This window comes from Halichoeres trimaculatus, unplaced genomic scaffold, assembly GCF_033239565.1.
Source record: "Halichoeres trimaculatus isolate MK-OKI-2021-1 unplaced genomic scaffold, fHalTri1.1 fHalTri1_scaffold_2, whole genome shotgun sequence".
Taxonomy (NCBI): Eukaryota; Metazoa; Chordata; class Actinopteri; order Labriformes; family Labridae; genus Halichoeres; species Halichoeres trimaculatus.
The window spans coordinates 3,141,902-3,162,257 of NW_027437180.1; the positions used below are offsets into that span (position 1 = coordinate 3,141,902).

Here is a 20,356-nt window from a genome sequence, read left to right on the forward strand (position 1 = left end):
CCACGGAAATAGTCCATCTGGTTAAAAAATGTTTTCAGGGTCTGAACTTTTAAAAATAACCACACCTGGTGATTTGACGATCATTCTGCTCCTCACACTTATCAAAGAGCAGCGTGAGGATCTAGAAAAAGCTTTAGCATCTCAAAATATTTCTCTCTAGATCATAAGAGTTTCTCAAGCCTCCTGAGAAAATTTCTCGGACTTTTGATGACCTGGGATCTTGGATTCTTATGATTTAGAGAAAGCTTCCCCTGATCTCGGCTGTTTTGCAATAAATTTTCTTTGTCCAAATCACCTTTTCAATGCGATGAGATAAGGTATTTATCGATACAGTTTAGTAGCACTGTTGTTTCAGACTTGACAACAAGCAAAGTTGGGATTTTGTGAGGCGTGGGCGATATGTATCGCTAGCAGCCCAACATATCCGTAGGCTAATGTGACAAGAAACTCAGTTTTTTACAGTAGTTTAGTCGCCGTCCTTGTGTAACGCTGATAGAAAGCAAATAACAAAATCTCAAGTGCATGTCCTAAATTTTGATGATGAAATAAATTGTTGTTTTTTTCTGTAAGTTTGCCTTGAATAACTGCTGTTACTTTTTGAGGGAATGGGAATGTCAGTTAACTTGCCTTAAGTTTATTCTTTCAAGCTTTATTTCTTCTCAGTTTATCTAATTTATGTCAAAATGCAAACTACAACTGTTTAGTAATAGTAGTAGTAGTAAAGTACTAACTATAGCTTAAAGTCACGACATGGTCTTAAAACTTTTTGAAAGGTTTTAAAAAAAGTCTTAAAAAGGAATTGAATTTAACCTCAGGATTTCAGCATACACCCTGATATAGTACAGGGGTTCCCAAACTTTACTTGGCCAAGGCCTCCAAACAGCATTTGCCTCTGGCCAGTGATCCCCTTTGGAAACCAACAGACAGTGTTTCAGAATATCTAAAGAATGTCAACTTTAAGGATGCGGTCACACTGGCCAACTGTGCCGTGCCTAAGCACGCTTCAGCCCTAAAGCACGTTTGGAATGGCCAGTGTGACCGCAACTGTGCCGTGCTTAAGCACGATTCGCTTCCGTGCTTTTGCACGCTTCGGAGAGGTGGGCTTCTGCACGGTTAACTTCATGCACGAGCGCAAGCACTCGGACAGCGCATGTGATCCATTACGTATGATCACTGCGAGCGCATCTCTCGACAATCAGTTTAAACAAAGGGGGGTGTTAGAGGGCTGTGTCAGGCGAAAACGACTCACTATAAGTCCAAAAGTCTCTGAAGTTGTAGCAGTGCTCTCTGTGTCTCATTGTGCTGACTGTTGAGATCGCACTTCATGTAAACAGACGCTTCACGATGACAGAGGCGGGCCGTGCTTGTGTGTGATACCTGCTAAAGTCTGGTTCACGTAGGGGTAGTGTGACAGCTGGCCGTACTCTACAGCTGGGGAATGGCGCTGTGGGGGGGCGGGGGGGGGGGGGGGGGGGGCAATCGTGCATAAGCACGGCACGGTTTGAATGGCAAGTGTGACCGCGCTATAACAAAGTATTTTCTAACTTTTACTAACTTTTCACTAATTATCACATTTGTTTAGAACAGGAAATTATTAACAAACAAAAGCCAGATTCACACAAGTAGGTAGTTTCAAAAGGGAGAAGGCATCTCAGGGCTTTGTCAGCCAAGGTGGGATACTCCTTTCATACATGTAGCCAGTAGTTAGACAGAGGAAGAGCCTCAAAGTTCAGTTTAGTTTTTAGTTAACCTAATGACAAGTGCAAATCCTCAGGCCCACAAAGATCATGACATCATCATGCTGAAGTTGCAGCTGCCACACAAGGTGCAGTTAGGTACAATCAGAAACATGTGAACCCAGCACTTCATGTTTTGTATGTTCAGGACAAATGGTTACCAAAATAGAAAAAAATGAAATATATATGAAAAATAGATAAGCAGATTTTTCCTTTCCCTCCAATTATCTCCGGCCCCCCTTGCGCCCACTGGTGGCCCCCACTTTGAAAACCACTGATATAGTAGATACCCTATTTTGTAGAGCTGTCTGAATTCTCAGTGTGCTTGGTCATACCCATAGACTGTATATAGATGGACCGCGTGGCTCTGCCATTTGCCATTGTATGGCCAAAATACCCCCGTCACAGGCGCCGCCATTGGCAGCAGTTGTGCAGCTAGAGTCTATGCAGTAGAGACTGTGAGGGATTCTGGGAGAATCTGAGTTGAGCTGGCTGACAAAAATAATAATTATTTTTTTCTTTTGAGAGTCTAATCACTTCTTGACTCTACGTCCCGACATATTTTACAATGCCCGAAAAAAAATACACAAGAATGGCAGCTGTCAATCATCATTAATCATGATGTAAAACCTTGTTCTTAACCTCGTATTACTAATGAAAACAAAACTTTACAGACAAAAAGAGAACCTGAATAGAAGGCAGCCAAATTATATCTTCAAACCCCCACAACCATCGGACGTGAGAAGCATTTCTACAAGGTGTATTCATTTTTTAAAGTTTGACCACAGCCCATCTGGAATGACTGGAGAGACAGATTTTTTGACCTATACTGCAGCCAGCCACCAGGGGGAGCAGTTTTTGTGGAGACCTCACTTCTAGCCGAGCAAGATGATGTCCATTTTTTTGCAGTTTATGGTCATACCCTAAATGGTCCACTCAATGTATCCCACAACTGATAACATGAAACAACGTTAAAAACTGTCAAAGAAGAACACTTAGCAACAACTCTGAGCAGAGAAACACACAACACAGATGTTAGCCGCTGAAACACCAGTCACAGGTGATGCATTCACTGGACCTCTTTGTTCTCAAACACAGCACAAGTTGTGGCGTGAATTTATGGTTGGTATTTATTTAGTTACTAAGAGAACTTGTAATAGATGTTTTTATTCTATTTAGTTATTGTGGAAAAAAGGGAAATAAAATGTAAGTGATGACTGAAATCTATGCTGTTTTGCTTAATTTAGCTCACTGAGTGAAAAAATAGTCCACTTCATGTAATTCACTGTATAGTCAGTAGGAAGCAGTGAGTGATTTCAGACACAAAAGTAGTCTCCCTGACATCACTAGTCTGTTTCTGAACCTGATTCTTGTTGCGCCGCTGTATTTGGAAGTGGGGCGGGCTTAAATTTTCCACACTAACAGCTACAGGGCGCTGTCAGTCTTGTGAGCTGAAGCGCCGAGTTAGAAAAAAATCCCCCTACCCCAGTCCAGTGTGTGGTGATAGCATGATTCAGTGATTCAGACAGGAGATGTTTTTGAACCAGGCTGTATGTTTATTGCTGCTGTAAAAATGTCTTTTCTTGGCTTGGTGTTGACTTCTGTTACCTCTGGAGCCAGCCTCAAGTGGACACTCAAGAAACAGCAGATTTAAGCACTTCAGCATTGTGTCATATTTTTAGACTGGAGGTTGCTGCTTAGTGAAAACACACAGAAAATACATCACAGGGATCACCAAATAAACAAGAGGGACAAATTTTCACAACACAAAGAAACATGCTAAGATACACAGGCTCAACTATGAAGAATAGAAAGGACTTTAAAGACAGAACACCACATGACATCAGGAGCACTTTAGTGCTGACTCAGGGCGTATTCAGACCTGGACTGTTTGGTCCAAACGGACCAAGGTTCGTTTCCCACGCTGGTGCGGACTTTTCATGCAGGTGTGAACAGACACAAACGAACCCTGGTGCGGACCAGACAACGAGACCCACTTTTTGAGGTGGTCTCGGTCTGGTTCCAAACGAACTCTGATGCTGTTCGTGGTTCTCCGGTGCAGGTCTGAATACAAACCAAGGTCCATCCGAACTAACTACAGAATACATGAGACTTTTGGGCCTATAAAGCCACCGTAACCTCACCGTCTTTGGTTCATACCTGATCCTCTGTCTTCTGTTTAGCCACGCTGTAGCTAGCATGTTGTGGATCAGGACATGCAGAGCATAGCGTCTCCTTGCTGCGCGCATTCGTCTTCGCTGTTCCAAAATTTGAAACGTTATTAAGCCTGCTTTGAAGGAGCTGCTCTTGAAACTGAAAATTATTTAGCAGCTCTAATAAGAGCACAAACACACGTTTACCTCCATTTCCAGGTCTGCATTCTGTGTGCCGCCTTTATCAGTGCTGTCCAATGAGAGCACTGATCGTCACACACGTGGATGTGTTTACAGAATATAGTCTACTTGCAAAAAGTACAATCTGAATACGAACCGCACCAAACGAAAGAAATAAAGTCCGCTTTTGGTCCGGACCAAACAAGTGGACCAAAGGACTTTTCTGGTCTGAATACAGCCTCAGTCTCCCACAATGCGTCACAGAGTTCCAGGAAGTCACTCCTGAACTGCAGTGTCCTCTCTACTTTACTGACCCAGATCTCTAAAAGGTGCTCAGGGGAGCAGAGAGACTGATTGGAGGAATGACGAGTGAGGAAACATGTGAGCAGCCTTCATAGAAGTCTTTCCACTGTCAGACACGCCTCAGTATGGGATATCACTGACTGACAGGACGCTACAGCAGCTCAGACTTCTCTGAAACGTCACACCTCCAGAATTTAATCTGATCAGAGGGACCTGCTTGGTTTTTGATCTAATAAGGTTTTACATCACACATTTTGTGAGAAGTTACTCCAAGACCATATTCTGTAGTGTGCCTGAACATATCGGCAGAATAATTAAAGGCTTAAAGCATCAGTACCTTACATCATCGTCATATTATAACTGTTTTTGTCTTTTGGAGTTATGAGAGGGGCTGGAGACAACCCCAACTTTTAGTGGTTCAGAGGTGAGGTACACCTGGACAGGTCACCCTCCTTCAACAGGGTTAACATGTAGAGACAGAAAACCACACACACACACACACACACACACACACACACACACACACACACACACACACACACACACACACACACACACACACACACACATGCAAACTTGCAAACTTCCCCTCCACACAATGCATCATGGGACAATAAAACTTTATTTATCAGAACTCAGGGATTTTAATGGAGCCAAATATCTCTGTTACGGAAATGAATTGTTCATGCTGTGGACACGTGTATTTGGCCCAAAAAATAATTATTCACAAATAGTTGGCCCAAAATGGTAACACTGCTAGTTAAAGGGTATAATCCCAACTATTTTTTGTATTTATATGCATATTGAATTATGGGGATGAATTGTGGTAATTTGGGGTTTAAGGTAAAAAATAAAAGTCCGGACATGTTACGGTAATGAACTTTTGGGTTGAAATGTTGTTATAAAATATAGAATAATAAATTAAATGCAAAGACAACAGTAGTCCTACAATTAGTACATACCATAGTTTGATATATAATACAAAAGTAAGATTGTTTTAGTAGTTTAGCCCATCAAATCCTTACAGACATGACAATTTGCAATTTCGTGAGAATCACCCAAATAGGCAATTTAGAGTGACCAATCAACCTGATGAGCATGTTTTCAGACTGTGAGAGGAGGCTGGAGAGAAAAGTGAGCTAGCTAAGTTTCTTAGAATTAAAGTAATGGCTTAACACAACAAACTTGCTTCTCTGCCTCTCTTTTCTGTGACTCTCCTTGTAGCTGGACCAGCAGTATAATGAATTCAAGCTGAAGTCCATCATGTCTGAACACAAGAAGACCATCACGTCCATCAGCTGGTGTCCTGACAATCCTGACCTGTTTGCGTCGGCGTCTGCTGATAACCTGCTCATCGTGTGGAATGTGGCCGAACAGAAAGCTGTGGCTCGACTCGACAACACCAAAGGTGGCTGAGTGCTCTCCACCTGGAGGTTACTGGAGGTCATAGTCATATCACTGGTTATCATCCGCTCTAACCATTGCTTCCCATCCAGGCATCCCCACATCGGTCAGCTGGTGTCTGAACTCAGCAGATGGGCTGGCCTTTGTGTCCCAGCGTGGACCGCTCTACATCTGGATGTACGGAGGTCCTGACCCTGGGGTCACCATGCACAAAGAAGCCCACTCCTTCCTGTCTGATATCTGCCTCTTCAGGTGGCACCCCGTCAAGAAAGGCAAACTGGTGTTTGGACACACAGATGGAAGCTTGTCTGTCTTTCAGCCAGGTAGGCCTGTGTCTTTATAAGCAAACTTCACAACCTGCAGGTATGATATCATTTCCATTTACACCAGGGGTCTGCAACCTTTCATAGGAGCCGTTAGTTCGGAGCCACAAAATCTACTTTGGCACAATGAAGACTATAAAGTGTTAAAATATTCTATACATAGTTTAACTATAGTAAATAATCATCTAAACAAGAAGGTTTTTTTAATTTATGAAATTGTACATGTATGTATGTGTACATTTTAAGTAATGAAGTGTCAACATTTTTGAAAATTTCAAAAAATTGCCAACATTTCAAAAGATTTTTATATTTTATAAAATTGCTAAAGTTGAAAAAAGAAGATAATGTGTTTCAAAAGTTTTCAAAGTATTTTAAATTCTATGCTATTGCTTTAATTTTAAAATGTTCTAAAATTTAAAAAACTCCAAACATTTCATTATTTATTTGCAAAATTTGGAAAAAATTTTTTTAAATATTCAAAGAAATGGAAATGTAATCACTTAAAAAATGTCAAAAATCTCCAAAAAAAAAAAAAAATCAACAGTTTTTATTTTTATTTAAAATCTCAAAATTTTGCAAAAATGTCAAACTTTGACTTAAATTTTCTTTTGAAAATTTGAAAAACTTGCAAAAACTAGCAACGATTGTCAGATTACATAAATTTGCAAATTTTTGATAGAATACTTGAATTTGATACAATATAGTGATTAAATCGCTCAACCCATCATTTCTTCTTATTTGTTAATATTGCTAGTAATATTGCTAATTTGCTAATATTAGCCACTTATTAAGCATGTTTATTAAGCTTACACATTGGTAGTGACATGAATCCATCCACACAGAATTAAAATCGGTATTTTTTCCAGATTAGTCTTTTTGCAGATGTAGTTATCTTCCCAGGGCTGTAAAACTTGAGGTTAGCCCCAGGTGCATGGAAAGTTGGTGGGCTGTTGATGTTATAGGAGGTGAAGTAGAGCGGTGGCAGGCTTCATTGACAGATGTGATGAAGATTTAGTTCAACAAAACATTAAATCGTGATTTTATGTAGTGTTATGTCTTTAATCATCAATACCCTCTGTAAAAAAATTAAAAAAAAATATTTTAATAAAAAAAAACTTTTAAAGCTTCAAAGAACCACTGCAAAGGGGTCAAAGAGCCATGACTGCAGACCCATGACTTACACATTTAGAGAATGATTTACCTGAGACTAAGAGGGAGAAGTGCGTGACTGGCCTTTAGGGGCTTGTAGAGGGTTTCACTCCAATTCATTACAGGAAGTCAATTCTCAGTTAGGACACACCACCCAGTCCTTGACAACAAGACATCCTTAAATACCAATTTATTACACAAGTATAATGAGTCATGCTCATGAGCCGTTTAATGCCAGCATGGGCAATAATCGTTTTCTGTAAAATTGACATTGTGATGGGAATAAGCATGCAGCGCTGCTGCTGTATAACTCACTGTTCATAATGACATGTCACATTTCATCATATAATAAAACTTTATTAATGGGTCTAGACCTGTTCATGTTTTATTGGAAAGTGTCTTGAGATAATACTTGTTGTGTTTTGGCGCAATATAAATAGAGATTGTTTGATTGGTTGACTGATTGACTGACTTCCTGTCAGTCTGTAGTCAAACTTACATGTTGACCAAACTTCCTGTCTTCTTGTGTTCAGGGAGTAAAAGTCAAAAGCATGTGCTGCGTCCTGAGTCTTTGGAGGGAACAGATGAAGAGGACCCCGTCAGTGCGCTGGAATGGGACCTTTTATCGACAGATTATTTACTGGGTAATCCAGCATATTGACACCTTTTTCACATTTGTTGAGACGTAGAGTCAAACAGAAAGGTTACTGTTCTTTCTCTTTCGCAGTGTCAAACCTCCATAACGGTATCAGGCTGGTGGACAGTGAAGCCTTGGCTTGTATCACGTCCTTCTGTTTCCCCTCAGCTGCTGCCTCGGTCCAGTGTCTGGCCTGGGTTCCCTCTGCACCAGGCATGTTCATCACTGGAGGTAAGACTGTGGTAAAGAGTGCCTCTGTTTGTGTCTATGGCCTGAGCTGCTCTCTGCCTCATTAAATGAACTGCAACAGGTTAGACTTGCCTTTCAGCCTCCCACATACCAAGCAGCTGGTATGTGGGACATGTTATTTCACAGGGCCATCTGTCTATGTATAGCTGCTCTCTGACTGGAATAGTAATGAGCATGTTTGGCCTCCTAAAACCAGAACAATCCAGTTTTTATGAAAGGGCTCTGAGATGATAGAGTGATTGATTTCATACTAGAGAAGTTTATTGTCCTTAAAGACTCACCTTCTCTGCAGAACAAATCATAACTGCTGGAGCTGATTTCATGTCCCTCCATTATAGTGTCTATACAAGCAGAACCAGGCTTTGGTACGACAAGTGTTCTGATTTCTGTTGGTTGTCAAAGGCCCTGTTTACAGAACAAGGTTTCATCTGAAAACGCTAAAACGCAGTGAAAAAAAAAAACAGTGTTTACACTGAAAACGCTGTAGTAAGCATGCCAGGCCTGTAGGTGGTGCTATAACTGTCTTGTCCAGAAGCAGCTTTTGGGAGATCTCCACCGAGGTAGAATTGAGCAGATCATCTGGTGCATAGGGGAATGCTAAGTGGAAAAGTGGGGCAACAGGTGAACATTTTGATGACGACAGTCAGCAGATTCAACAGATTGAGCAGCACAAGCACAATACGATAGTTCTCGACGATCATAACAACAGTACTGTTGTCCTGTTGAAGCTGCTCAAGGCAGAGTGTGACATCAGCGTTTCCACTGAAAACGCCGGCTTACTGTGTAGTCTTTTCACCTATCAGGCTTCTGCAGGGAAAAACAGTCTGTGTGGAGAGCTAAAGCAGGAGGGACACAATCCAGCAAAATGACATCCTGACTTCCATGGTCCCATGAGGAGGATTTCTTTTTTCTTTTAACAGAAATCTGATTGAGGAGCAGCTAACTCTCTGTTCTGGATCAAACATTTACACTGAGGACAATCAGTGTTTAGATTTCCTGACTTCCTGCAATGCATCAGAAATAGTGGATACACCTTGGTTCGACAAACTAATAGACTAACATTGTAAAAGTCCTTTTTTTTCTCCTTTAGAGGCTTGATTTTGTTCCTTTACTTTTTTGAATCATGATGGTCTAGTTAAACAATGTTAATAGGCTCTGTGCACGCGTGACTTTCACACTGAGGTAAAGATGTTCGCAGATTTCTGAAAGAGATGTTAGAAAGTGACAGTAAACAATGTTATGATGGAAGAGGTAAAATAAATAAGGTGTTTGTCGGAGTTGCCCAAGATGTCTGTCACTGATATACATAACTGAAGTATATAGACACAGTCAATGGCAGCTAGTGAGTTAATGTACCAAAAGTAGTATGGAAGTGATCGCGCTAGCTTGACACTAACTTACAAAGGGAAATTGCATAAATATACTAGCTGTTAGCATACATCAATATAACTTTGATTTCACAGTGGAATTACAACTTTCATCACTGACCACACAAACAAATGTACATTAGTCTCTCATAAGCAATTCCTACTCAGTACATTCAACATGGTATACATGTACAGCTCACAGCAGTGGTGGCTGGAAGAGCTGCCATCCTGTCTTTGAAAGGACACATTTGTACATCATTGCATTAAGTGCGTAAGGTATTAGGCTAAAATTGAAAACATCAACTAAAACATTAACATAAACAATGCAGCATCAACCAAAATGACCAGTTTTGGATGTTTTGACGACCAGCATTAGCACAGAAGTTTATATACATCATGAGATTTAACCAGAAATATATCCCGCTGACCTGTGCATGACGTCTATTGCAAGTAATCACCTGACAGTTGATTAACTTTAGGGTGTTAACCCAAGCCTCAGTGGAGCTTACTGTCTCCAGTGAAACTGAGGCTCACCACAAACAGGCACTTCCCTGGTGAGATGGGCTGAACCAGGAAGTTCTACAGTTTGTTTCATTTAGCAGACGCTTGTGTGACGTACAACACAAGCAAGAATTTAGACAGAAGGAAAAACCTAGCTAGTGCAACAAAGTGATGTAAGTTAATTGGCTGTAGGTGCCGCCATTAAGAGCAAGAAGATTTTTTTATTTTTAGAATTTTTAATTTAGAATAATGTAGCAAACTAACCACAATCAGTTTCTGCAACAATATATTTCAACCTTTGACAACATTCAGTAATTGATGCTGAAATTCACTAAGAGCTGGGTCTGAAACCTTCTGACTCATTCTACCCCTGAGGACAAAGAGGAGAAGGCTCACATTAAGGGCCTAAGTGTTCCCTGAACAGAAAAGTAGAAGTAGAAAGGGACTCTGCGGATCGTATAGAGTTAGGTAATTCATTTCACCATTTGGGAACAACAGAGGAGAAGAGTCTGGCTACAGATTTGGAGCCGCGCTGGGCTGGGAGTACCAGGTGTCTTTCACAAGCAGAGTGTAGTGGATGAGAGGGAGTGTAGACCTGGATGAGGGACCCCAGGTAGGAAGTAGCCATTCTTGTCAGTGTTTTGTAAGCTAGAAGAAGAGCTTTGAATTTGATTGGAGCTGCCACTGGAAGCCAGTAAAGAGAGATTAACAGTGGGGCGACATGTGCTGTTTTGGGCTGGGTAAAGACCAGACATGCTGCTGCATTCTGGGTAATCTGCAGAGGTTTAAATGGACACACAGGGAGGCCCGCTAGAAGAGAGCTGCAGTAGTTTGTGGCACAAGCTGATTGGAAGTGTCAATTATAACTTTAAGATCATATCTGTAGAAACAGATTTATCTGCAATTTAATCTGGACACACAGTCACTTCTCTTTCTTTGTTGGGTTATAAAACAATGCAGGATGCAGGAGCTGAAAGTCAGCGGTCCTATTTTATTTTTGCTTCATGACTGATTTTACACTGGAAAATCAATTCCATTCTGCTCCTAGAAATACTTACAGAGAGGATTCATTAAGATATGACAAGTCTCAGATCATAATCTCCAGATTTTCAGACAACTGCTGGTGAAAATCTGAAGAATTAGGATTAAAGCATTTCAGTGATCCGCCAAACTTCCCACAGGGTGTTATCTGAAAAGCTCTGTAAACCTTGTTTCTGTTACATGTTGCTTAATAAATGGCATAGATGCAGTATTGATTGAACGCATGGTTTGTGTCTGTGTGTCTGTCAGACTCTCAGGTTGGAGTGTTGAGGGTCTGGAACGTGTCTCGCTCGACTCCCCTGGACAGCTTTAAGCTGAAGAAGACTGGATTTCATGCTTTACACGTCCTCAGCTCCCCTCTCGCCAAGAAAGGTAGGAAATTTCTTTTAAATCCAACAGATACACTGGTGTGTGTGTGTGTGTGTGTGTGTGTGTGTGTGTGTGTGTGTGTGTGTGTGTGTGTCTGTGTGTCTGTGTGTCTGTGTGTGTGTGTGTCTGTTAATAGAATGTCTTAATTGTTGTGACAATCAAATCTCTTCGATCTGATCCATATCAGTCAATATTCATTAAATTTGTAATTTTTTGTCATCATTCATTAAGCCAATCAGAGATGGGCGTTAGGGTTTTTCTCTCTCTGAACTTTTTCTCTACTGTAAAATCTTGGTCTAACGTTGCGTACCCACCGAAAGTGTTGAGAACGAATGTATTCGCGCGTCAAGTGAAATCGCTGGTACAAATATGCAAAAAACGCTCACAGCTGGCCGCGGCTTTGTTGCACGAAAAGTCCACCATCATCATTTCATCGTCGAACATGGCTCTGATCACCACCATTGCTGATATGTACCTGCTGTCAAGAAGTCAGCTGCGGGCTAGGCGCCAACGTCGGTACTGGATGCATGCTACCCTACGGAGACGGTGTGAGCCTGGTGAGTTCCACCGTCTTTTGCAGGAGCTGCATCTGGTCGACGGCCGGTTCCAGCCGTACTTCAGGCTGACTGTTGCCCAGTTTGAAGACCTGCTATCCAGGGTTGGTGCCAGGATCTCCCGCCTGGATACCAACTACAGGTGCTCCATTCTAGCTGCGGAGTGCCTGTCCATCGGTGATGATAGGCTGTCCTGGCATGTCAAGACGCTTGCTTGCTCGAAAAGTTCAATTATTTCAACTCGAGTGTCAAACGTTGAGCGGTGAGCAGCGAGCGTTTTTCGCTGGAAACACTCGCCGATCACAACTCACCACTCACCGCTCACCGCTCAACGCTCAACGCTCAACGCTTGAACGCTTGAACGCTTGACGCCGCTCTATGCTCGCCTGACGCAGCGTCAATTGGCGGTTTTAAATTGACTTTGTATTTAATATCAACGCGCGAAAAATTTGCGAGAGAGAGATGATCCAAACTTCCAAATGTCTTAAATGTCACAAATGTCAGACAAAAATGTTTTGACCAGTTAACAGAAACAAAACTTGGGTCTGTGAGAGTTTTTTTTATCATCAGTGAGTTATTTAAGCTCTGTCCTGTCTTTGTCATGAAAAATGTGTTATCAGACAAATTCCATAAAAGGAAAAAAATGCAAAGAGAAAGCTCAAATGTGCGTACTGTATGCAACCAAATCAAACTGTTGTCATTCATTTAAGCTTGGTCTCTATAGAGATATTTATGTTTTAGGGTTAGATGGAGATATCTAAAAAAATCTAGACTGTTTCAGCATTGTGGTATTGTCCCACATAGTCCCACACAAACACACTCCTTGTCCCACATGTGGCTTGTAAGCACCTGGTCACCCTTTATCAGACACTAGGGGGAGTTTTAAAATGTTTGTTATCAAAGGTTAAAGGTCACATTGATTTCTCAAAAGAATCTTGTTGAAGGTTTCAGATCTCATGTCCTAATGTTAATGATGGGCTATACCTGATGGCTGTATTAATTCATTAAAACCTTTTTGTGTTTACTCTTTAAGTTTGCTTTCACTCTGACTCTATGAAGATTTTTTTTTTTTTTTTTACAAAGGTCCCTGTAACCCTGATGTCTCTCCAGTCCTGTTTAGACTTAAGATCTCTGAAGTGCCTGGAGGAAATCCCACAGCATGTGCTTCATTTATTGTTTCTTTGCATCCCAAAGGATGATGCCGTTCATTGGAGAGAAGTGGATGTGTTGTCTTACTCTACCTTTCAGACCTTTGGAGTAAAGAGTCCACCGACCATCATAGTCCCTGGTCTTATCCTCCCGATTGAATGAAAATCATATTGTGACCTCTGCTGTTTTAAACTAACCTTTATTCCCTTCTCAAAGCGTTTTCTCTTATGAAAACACCCATAGCTACAGTTACCCTGTCAAGCTGTGAGGACCTGTGACTGTGGGATAGCACTTTGCAAACAGTTAAGTGCAAAAATGAGCCTTTCTGAGATTTTCTCTCTTTTTTCTTTCCCCAGCTCAGAGTTCCTGTTCTCCCAGTAAAAGTCAGCACACCAGTTCCACCAGCGAGGCTGTTCCTCCCCCAACCCTGTCCCAGAACCGGTCCTTCTCTCTGCCTCCGGGCCACGCTGTGTGCTGTTTCATGGATGGAGGGGTGGGGCTCTACGACATGGGGGCCAAGAAGTGGGACTTCCTGCGAGATCTGGTGTTGTGTTACATTCTTTGTTAAATCAGCAGCATGACCTTGTTACATCATCATCATCATCATCATGGGGGCTAAAGCTGATGTAACATGTTTTTCAGGGTCACGTGGAGACCATCTTTGACTGTAAGTTCAAACCTGATGACCCCAACCTGCTGGCCACCGCGAGTTTTGATGGAACCATTAAAATCTGGGACACGAACACACTGACGGCTGTTTACACCTCCCCCGGCAATGAGGGTGTGGTCTACTCTCTGTCCTGGGCCCCAGGTAGAGTATCCCCTGTCAGATGGGGCATGTCTACATACACACACACACACACACACACACAGAGGAATGAAGATGCTAACCAAAACCTTTCTAACGCGCTCCAAAGAGAAACCCCTGTTTGATGCCAGTTGAGCCTCTTGTAGAGGGCTAAACTCTTCTCTGTATGGGAGGGTTCTGTATTGGTAGGCTTTAAGGGACCCAAGGTCAGGGATTCTCCCTGGAGCTTCTTTTTATTACTACATACATACTATCCATAGAGGGATTATTTATCTACCACAGCATATTTGCATGTTTTGACTGCAGAAGTACTGTGGAGTAAAATGGTTTGTCAAGCAACACGGGGGAGTTAACCACCAAAAAACACATTCTTTCAACTTAGTATCTTCACTTTAACTGATGGTTGAACGGCTCCCAGCTTTATAAAAATAATCAGTGAGTGGCAGAAGAGATCAGCAAGTGATAAATGTTAGATGGATCAATGTTTTTAGTAAAGAAATCCAGCATGTACCCAGAGAAGAGTTTAAACACACACCTGTCACACTGTCAACCTCTGCAAGTTATTTGTGATTACATTACCTTGTTTGCCTGCTTTGTTTCTTTTAAATGATTTACAAAAATTAAGCTTGTCCCTGGACAAGAGAAGAGCAGTGTTGGCTTGAATCATGGCGGGGAAAAAACTAGTCGCCACAAAATGGAAACCCCCACACTTTGTGTCCTTCCAAGCATGGGTCTCAATGTATTCGGGCATTAAGTACTTGGAGTTATAGCAAGAATCCATGAAGCCAAAGACCCTGTTATAAAGACTTGTCACATACTCTTAACTAATCTCTGTGGACTTCTACAGGAGTTTAGTGTTCTGGTTCCAGGGAATGGGTAGGTTTTAGTTGGGGCTGTTTTTTTCCTTCTTTTTGTTTTTTTTTTGATTTGGTTGTCTTTTCCTCCTTTCTTTTTTTTCACTCTGAATGATCTATGTCTTTTATTATTTATTTATTTATTTATTAATTTTGTTATCATGATTATCACACATATTCTCACTGAACTTTAAAATGAAACAAGTCTCTTTTATTAGCTACGACGGCGTATTAGGGCCACTAAAGAAATAAAATAAATAAATAAATAAATTTTCGAGAAAAAAACTCAAAATTTTCGAGTTTCTAAAGTCGCAAATTTACGACTTTACAAACTTAAAAATTTGCAAGCTTATTAAGTGGAAGACTTATGACTGAAAAAAACTAGTAAATTTACGAGTTAATAAAGTCACAAATTTGTCCCTAATATGCCTTTGTATTTATGTACTTCAATGCAAAACGGACTGAATTGTAAGCCTCATAAGATTGTACTTTGGAGTTGATCTCAGCAATAAGGAGATACTACTGGTTTTAGCCTAGATCATTGTATTATTACAGGCTCTGAAAAGACGTTGCGCCATGGGGCTGTTCGGAAGAAAGCAGGAAGTGTTTACTTTTATCCTATAAGAAGTTTAACGCAGCAGGCAGATACAGGGATATAGAATAGAACTTTATTAGTCATTGCAACAAGTACAACGAAATTGCAAACATATTGCAAACATATAGATGGTTCTCCGAGCTATATAGATGGGTGTGTGGTTCAACAGGACACAAACGAAAGAGCGAGTTGTTGAAGTTTCCTCCTCAGGAGCATTTTATTAAAGGAATGAAAAAAGTAAACAGCTGATCTCGCGCTTCTGCAGCGGAGACCAGAGCAATCGATTACAGTTTACAGTCCACTCTGACTTCTCAGTAGATCACAGATGAACAAATAGATCGTGCAAAGACACATGAAAACATCTGACATCTCTTATATCTGTCACAAAACAACCTTCAATTTTACATTTTTTCCAACTTAGCTTTTTTCAGCTTGTCTGCATCTCTCAAGCGTGGCATCCCCTGTGTCTGTGCATCAACTAACACCCGGGACATGTCATAAACCAGTAAATTTACGACTTTACAAGGTCCTAAATTTGTGACTTTATTATCTCGCAAATTTACTTGTTTATTAAGTAGTACATTTTCCACTTGATGAACTTGCAAATTTTTGAGTTTCTCAAGTCGAAAAATTTGCAACTTTAGAAACTTGAAAATTTTGAGTTTTTTCTTGAAAATGTATTTATTTTTTTCTTTAATGGCCTGAATACGCCATCGTAATTATCCTACCTGTTTACAGGAAAAAATACAATAAAAATTTGATTAAAAAAAAACCTGTCAGCCTATGCTCATGATTGCATTATACGTGGAGACTAACCAGACTGTAACATACCAGCACGTAAACATGTGTTAATAAATCAGAAACCATGCAAATTAAAGACAAGATTAGATTATTAGATTATTAATGATTGTGTATTTCAGGGTCAGAAATTAGACTGGTTAATAGTTTGATAATTTACTGAAATTTTACTTTGATCGTAAAATCTGGTTTTGTTCATATTTGATCTTAACCTCGGCCTAAAACTAGCTTTAAATTAAATAAACAAAGTAAAAACTGTATTTTGAATATCAGCAGTTAACATTATTTCTTTGTGGTCAAACCTGGTTAGATGAGGTTGGATAAAGTACACACACAGCTGCATGTCGCTGGTGTTTCAGTGTAAAGTGTCACCCTGTAAGCTGGTGACTCCTGGCTGACAATCACTGACATGTTCTGCTGAGAGTCACCAGTTGGCACCGTCACTGTTATCTCCAAAACACCTGTCGCTCTGTAACATTCAAAACTGGATAGAAGTTGACTCCATAGTGTAGTATTGTTTCTGGCAACTGATCACAGAACAGCCAGACATTTTTATGCTGCTAACAGCTTTTATTGATAATGATAACATGTCTAAATGATAGGAGCTTAAAACTGTTTCTGCAGGCAAAATGCATGTGTATCCTTATGACGTAGGTTGGAAAGTAGTCTAAAAGGTCTAAACACACTATTCTTGTCACATCAGCATAAAGATACTGGCTGAAACCATAGTTTGCCATAGATTGGGGTGAGACAGAACCTTAACCTGTGGTTTGATGAGAAGTATCTGTCTCAAAAATGCTGTGAAAAGAAAGACAACACGTTGTGTGTTTTCTTCTTCAGGAGATCTGAACTGTATTGCTGGAGCAACTTCTCGTAACGGAGCGTTCATCTGGGATGTCAGGAAAGGAAAGATCATCACCCGCTTCAATGAGGTGACTAAATCTGACACACGTTAAAGCTGAGGCTGTCCATCATTCATGTTTTGTTATCTCCTTCGGGATCAGATCTGGCACACATGATCATTCAGATACCCTTAAATATTTGATCAGCTGTTACCTACACATCCTGCACTGTGGAGATGTGTTTGATTCTCTCGTTAACTTGGTTTGGATGTAAACTGGTAGACTCTGGAGCTAGCTTCAGTCAAACTGACCACAGACGATGTGTTGGTATCTGCTGTGATGTCCTCTCTGTCTCTGCAGCATGGTAAAAATGGTATATTCTGTATATCATGGAGCCACAAGGACTCTAAGAGGATTGCAACATGTAGCGGAGATGGATTCTGGTGAGTCCTGGTCCTCTTACTCTAAACAAATTTCCTCTCTGAACAAAAAGAAACCGAACATTTGTCCTTCAGAAGAGTTGAATGTTTTTTTCAACTTTCTGATCTCAGCATTATCCGGACCATCGATGGAAAAATCCTCCACAAGTACAAACATCCAGCTGCTGTGTTTGGATGTGACTGGAGCCAGAACAACAAGTGAGACCCCACACACACACGACACACAGTCACACACACATTTCACTCAAACGGTGCATCAACAGAGCAGGTCTGGGCTGAAACCATTTTCAGAACACAGTTTTTAGAGGGGCTGACGGGTGTGCTAAGGACTTCATTTGGAGACAGGTGAAAGTGGGGCAGGTGAAGCTGCTGCCATGCTGACCTTGGGATCTCTTGGGAGTATCTAAAGCCCAGTTTCCACCAAGCAGTACGGCTTGGATCAGTACGGTTTAGTACAAGCCTGGCCCTGTTTGTGTTTCCATAGCCACCTGTGCCCCTTTGTGGTCGGCGGCATGTAACCTGGACGCTGATAGCCACATCAGTTGAATAACAGCGTGACGCCATAGCAGCACGACACTGTGTACTCCACCAATAAATCCAACGAAGAAGAAAAACACAACAGGAAAAAAAGAGCAACAATGAAAGACATCCAGCAACTCATCTTCTTTGTGATTGGCATGTGGCTCTTTGTTTCAAAGAACAACCAAGCTTTGTTTCAGAGAAGGCTGTGGGCCGCCAGTGTTGTAGCTCCACCTTCTGGGGTTAAATGAGCTAAGTCGTAAGGGTCCCAAAAAGTGGGACAGCTCATCTCAGTTATTTGGGAATTACTCAGTATAAATGCCGCAAAATGCGTGCTGTGCTGAGACCATCCGAACTGAACTGCTTGGTGGAAACAGGACGTAACTGTCCACCAAAATGTTTTGTCCACTGGTATATCTGCCTAGTCTTAGGGGACACAGCAAGCACTCACTTTGGTGTCACTCTACATGGGGGACGGAGTAAGTCCCTGTATTTTGGCTGTAATACACCTTAAAAGTAACATTTAAGGTGTATTATGGATCCATGTCAGTAACTGACAGTGACCTAACAGAGTTATCTCACATACATGTAGGGATGGATACCGAATCAGGTACTTTTATAGGTACAGATCAAATTCTGGCGAAAGTACCGAGTACCAATTCACGTAAAATTGAACGGTACCGTGTTTAGGCATCCTTGTGACTGTGAGGGAGAGGATGAGTAGGCGATTGCTGAACATGAACACAGCATTACAAGGTTATATGTTGAAGAATAAATATGTCCATCCATCCATTTTCTGTATCACTTATCCTGTACAGGGTGGCTGGAGCCTATCGAGAGAAGCAGGGTACACCCTGGACTGGTCGCCAGTCAATCGCAGGGCTGACACATAGACAGACAACCATTCACTCACACACTCACACCAAGGGACAATTTAGAGTGACCAATAAACCTGGTGAGCATGTTTTTGGACTGTGAGAGGAAGCCGGAGTACCCGGGTAGAACCCACACATGCACGGGGAGAACATGCATACTCCACACAGAAAGGCCCACCGGCCCAGGTGGGGTGACCTTCTTGCTGTGAGGCTGCAGCGCTAACCGTTGCGCCACCGTGCAGCCCCAGAATAAATATGTCAAATTGAAAAAATGCACTTTAGTGTTAAACAATTTGATATTTTTTACCACTCAAACACAAAAAAGTACCCAAAATTAGTACTGTTGAGTACTAGTACCGATTGCCAGGTACCCGGCATTGGTACAGTATCATTTCAATGTGAAAGGTACCCATCCCTTCATAGACAAGGCCAGACCAGACAAGGTCTCTCCAAGGGCACTCACAAACCAGATGTGCACTCTGTATCAAAACTTCAAGACCAGTTGTTGTGCAGATTTACACTCTGCACTGTTGAATCTTAAGAATGTTTGGCATGGGGATGGACCAGTATCTACATAGCCCTTTTCTAGTCCCTCTGACCACTCAAAGTACTTTACACTGCCAGCCTTCTTTACCCATCTACACAACATTCACGCACTGATGGCAGAGGTTTCTATTGGGAATTATCACTTTTAACTAATACATTTACACCCATCCACACACCACTGACCAGTAATAGTAGTAGACCAGTCATAGGTAGAAAATTTGGGGTCACTCAATGACACTTCAGCATGTGACTTGAACCCCCAACCTTCTCATTGAGAGATGACAACTCTACCACTGAGCCGCAGCTAGCCCTGCTGCTCCAATTCAAAATGCAAAAAAAGAAATGGGAGTCAGACAGCTTCACTTTGCTTCCTCTGGAAAAATTATCCAATCAAATTGAAGCAAGGCTTGTTGTTTAATGGTTGATGCATCATAAAAAAAACTGCTCAATGCAGGCCAGATCAGACCTGGTGCAACTGGCCTGCCGTGACCAGCTGGCCCACACAGCAATGTAGCCAGCAAGTCAGAGAATGAACGGAGACAGGGACTTTGAGTTTCTAATAAAAGTAATGACTGTACAGAACTTCCTTTTGAGGATCAACTCAAACAGGGTGGTAAGCTCACTCCAAGACTCAGTTTAACTCAGGGAGAGCTAAGGGGACAGCTTGTGTGAATGTGCACAAAAGTAATGGATAAAATTTGTTAATGTTTTAGTAGTTTTCATCAAAGGCTACAACTGTTTGATGGTCTGATCGTGTCCCCTCTCTCTGAGTATCTGCCCACTCAGTACCTGTCTGCTTGCTGATGTCTTTCATCCACTCACTAATTTCAGAAGCTTGAATCATTTCCAAACAGCAGAGGGGGCTGTTGTGTTGTGTGGCTCTACTAAGAGTGACCTCTAGTGGCTTCATGAGGAACTACATTTCCATTGCTTCATTTTTCAACTGGCACAAAAGCACAGTCAG

At 41.4% G+C, this 20,356-nt stretch overlaps 1 protein-coding gene across 1 annotated transcript in view; it reads left to right on the forward strand.

The window, feature by feature from the left end:
* wdr17 (WD repeat domain 17) overlaps positions 1-20,356 on the forward strand; it is a 59,327-nt gene that overhangs the window by 10,682 nt on the left and 28,289 nt on the right. Inside the window, exons 3-12 of the mRNA XM_074665466.1 lie at positions 5,597-5,780; positions 5,869-6,099; positions 7,782-7,892; positions 7,976-8,116; positions 11,293-11,415; positions 13,472-13,659; positions 13,758-13,926; positions 17,011-17,102; positions 17,373-17,455; positions 17,564-17,650. Coding sequence (XP_074521567.1) covers positions 5,597-5,780; positions 5,869-6,099; positions 7,782-7,892; positions 7,976-8,116; positions 11,293-11,415; positions 13,472-13,659; positions 13,758-13,926; positions 17,011-17,102; positions 17,373-17,455; positions 17,564-17,650 — 1,409 coding nt within the window. The remainder of the gene's footprint in view (positions 1-5,596; positions 5,781-5,868; positions 6,100-7,781; positions 7,893-7,975; positions 8,117-11,292; positions 11,416-13,471; positions 13,660-13,757; positions 13,927-17,010; positions 17,103-17,372; positions 17,456-17,563; positions 17,651-20,356) is intronic.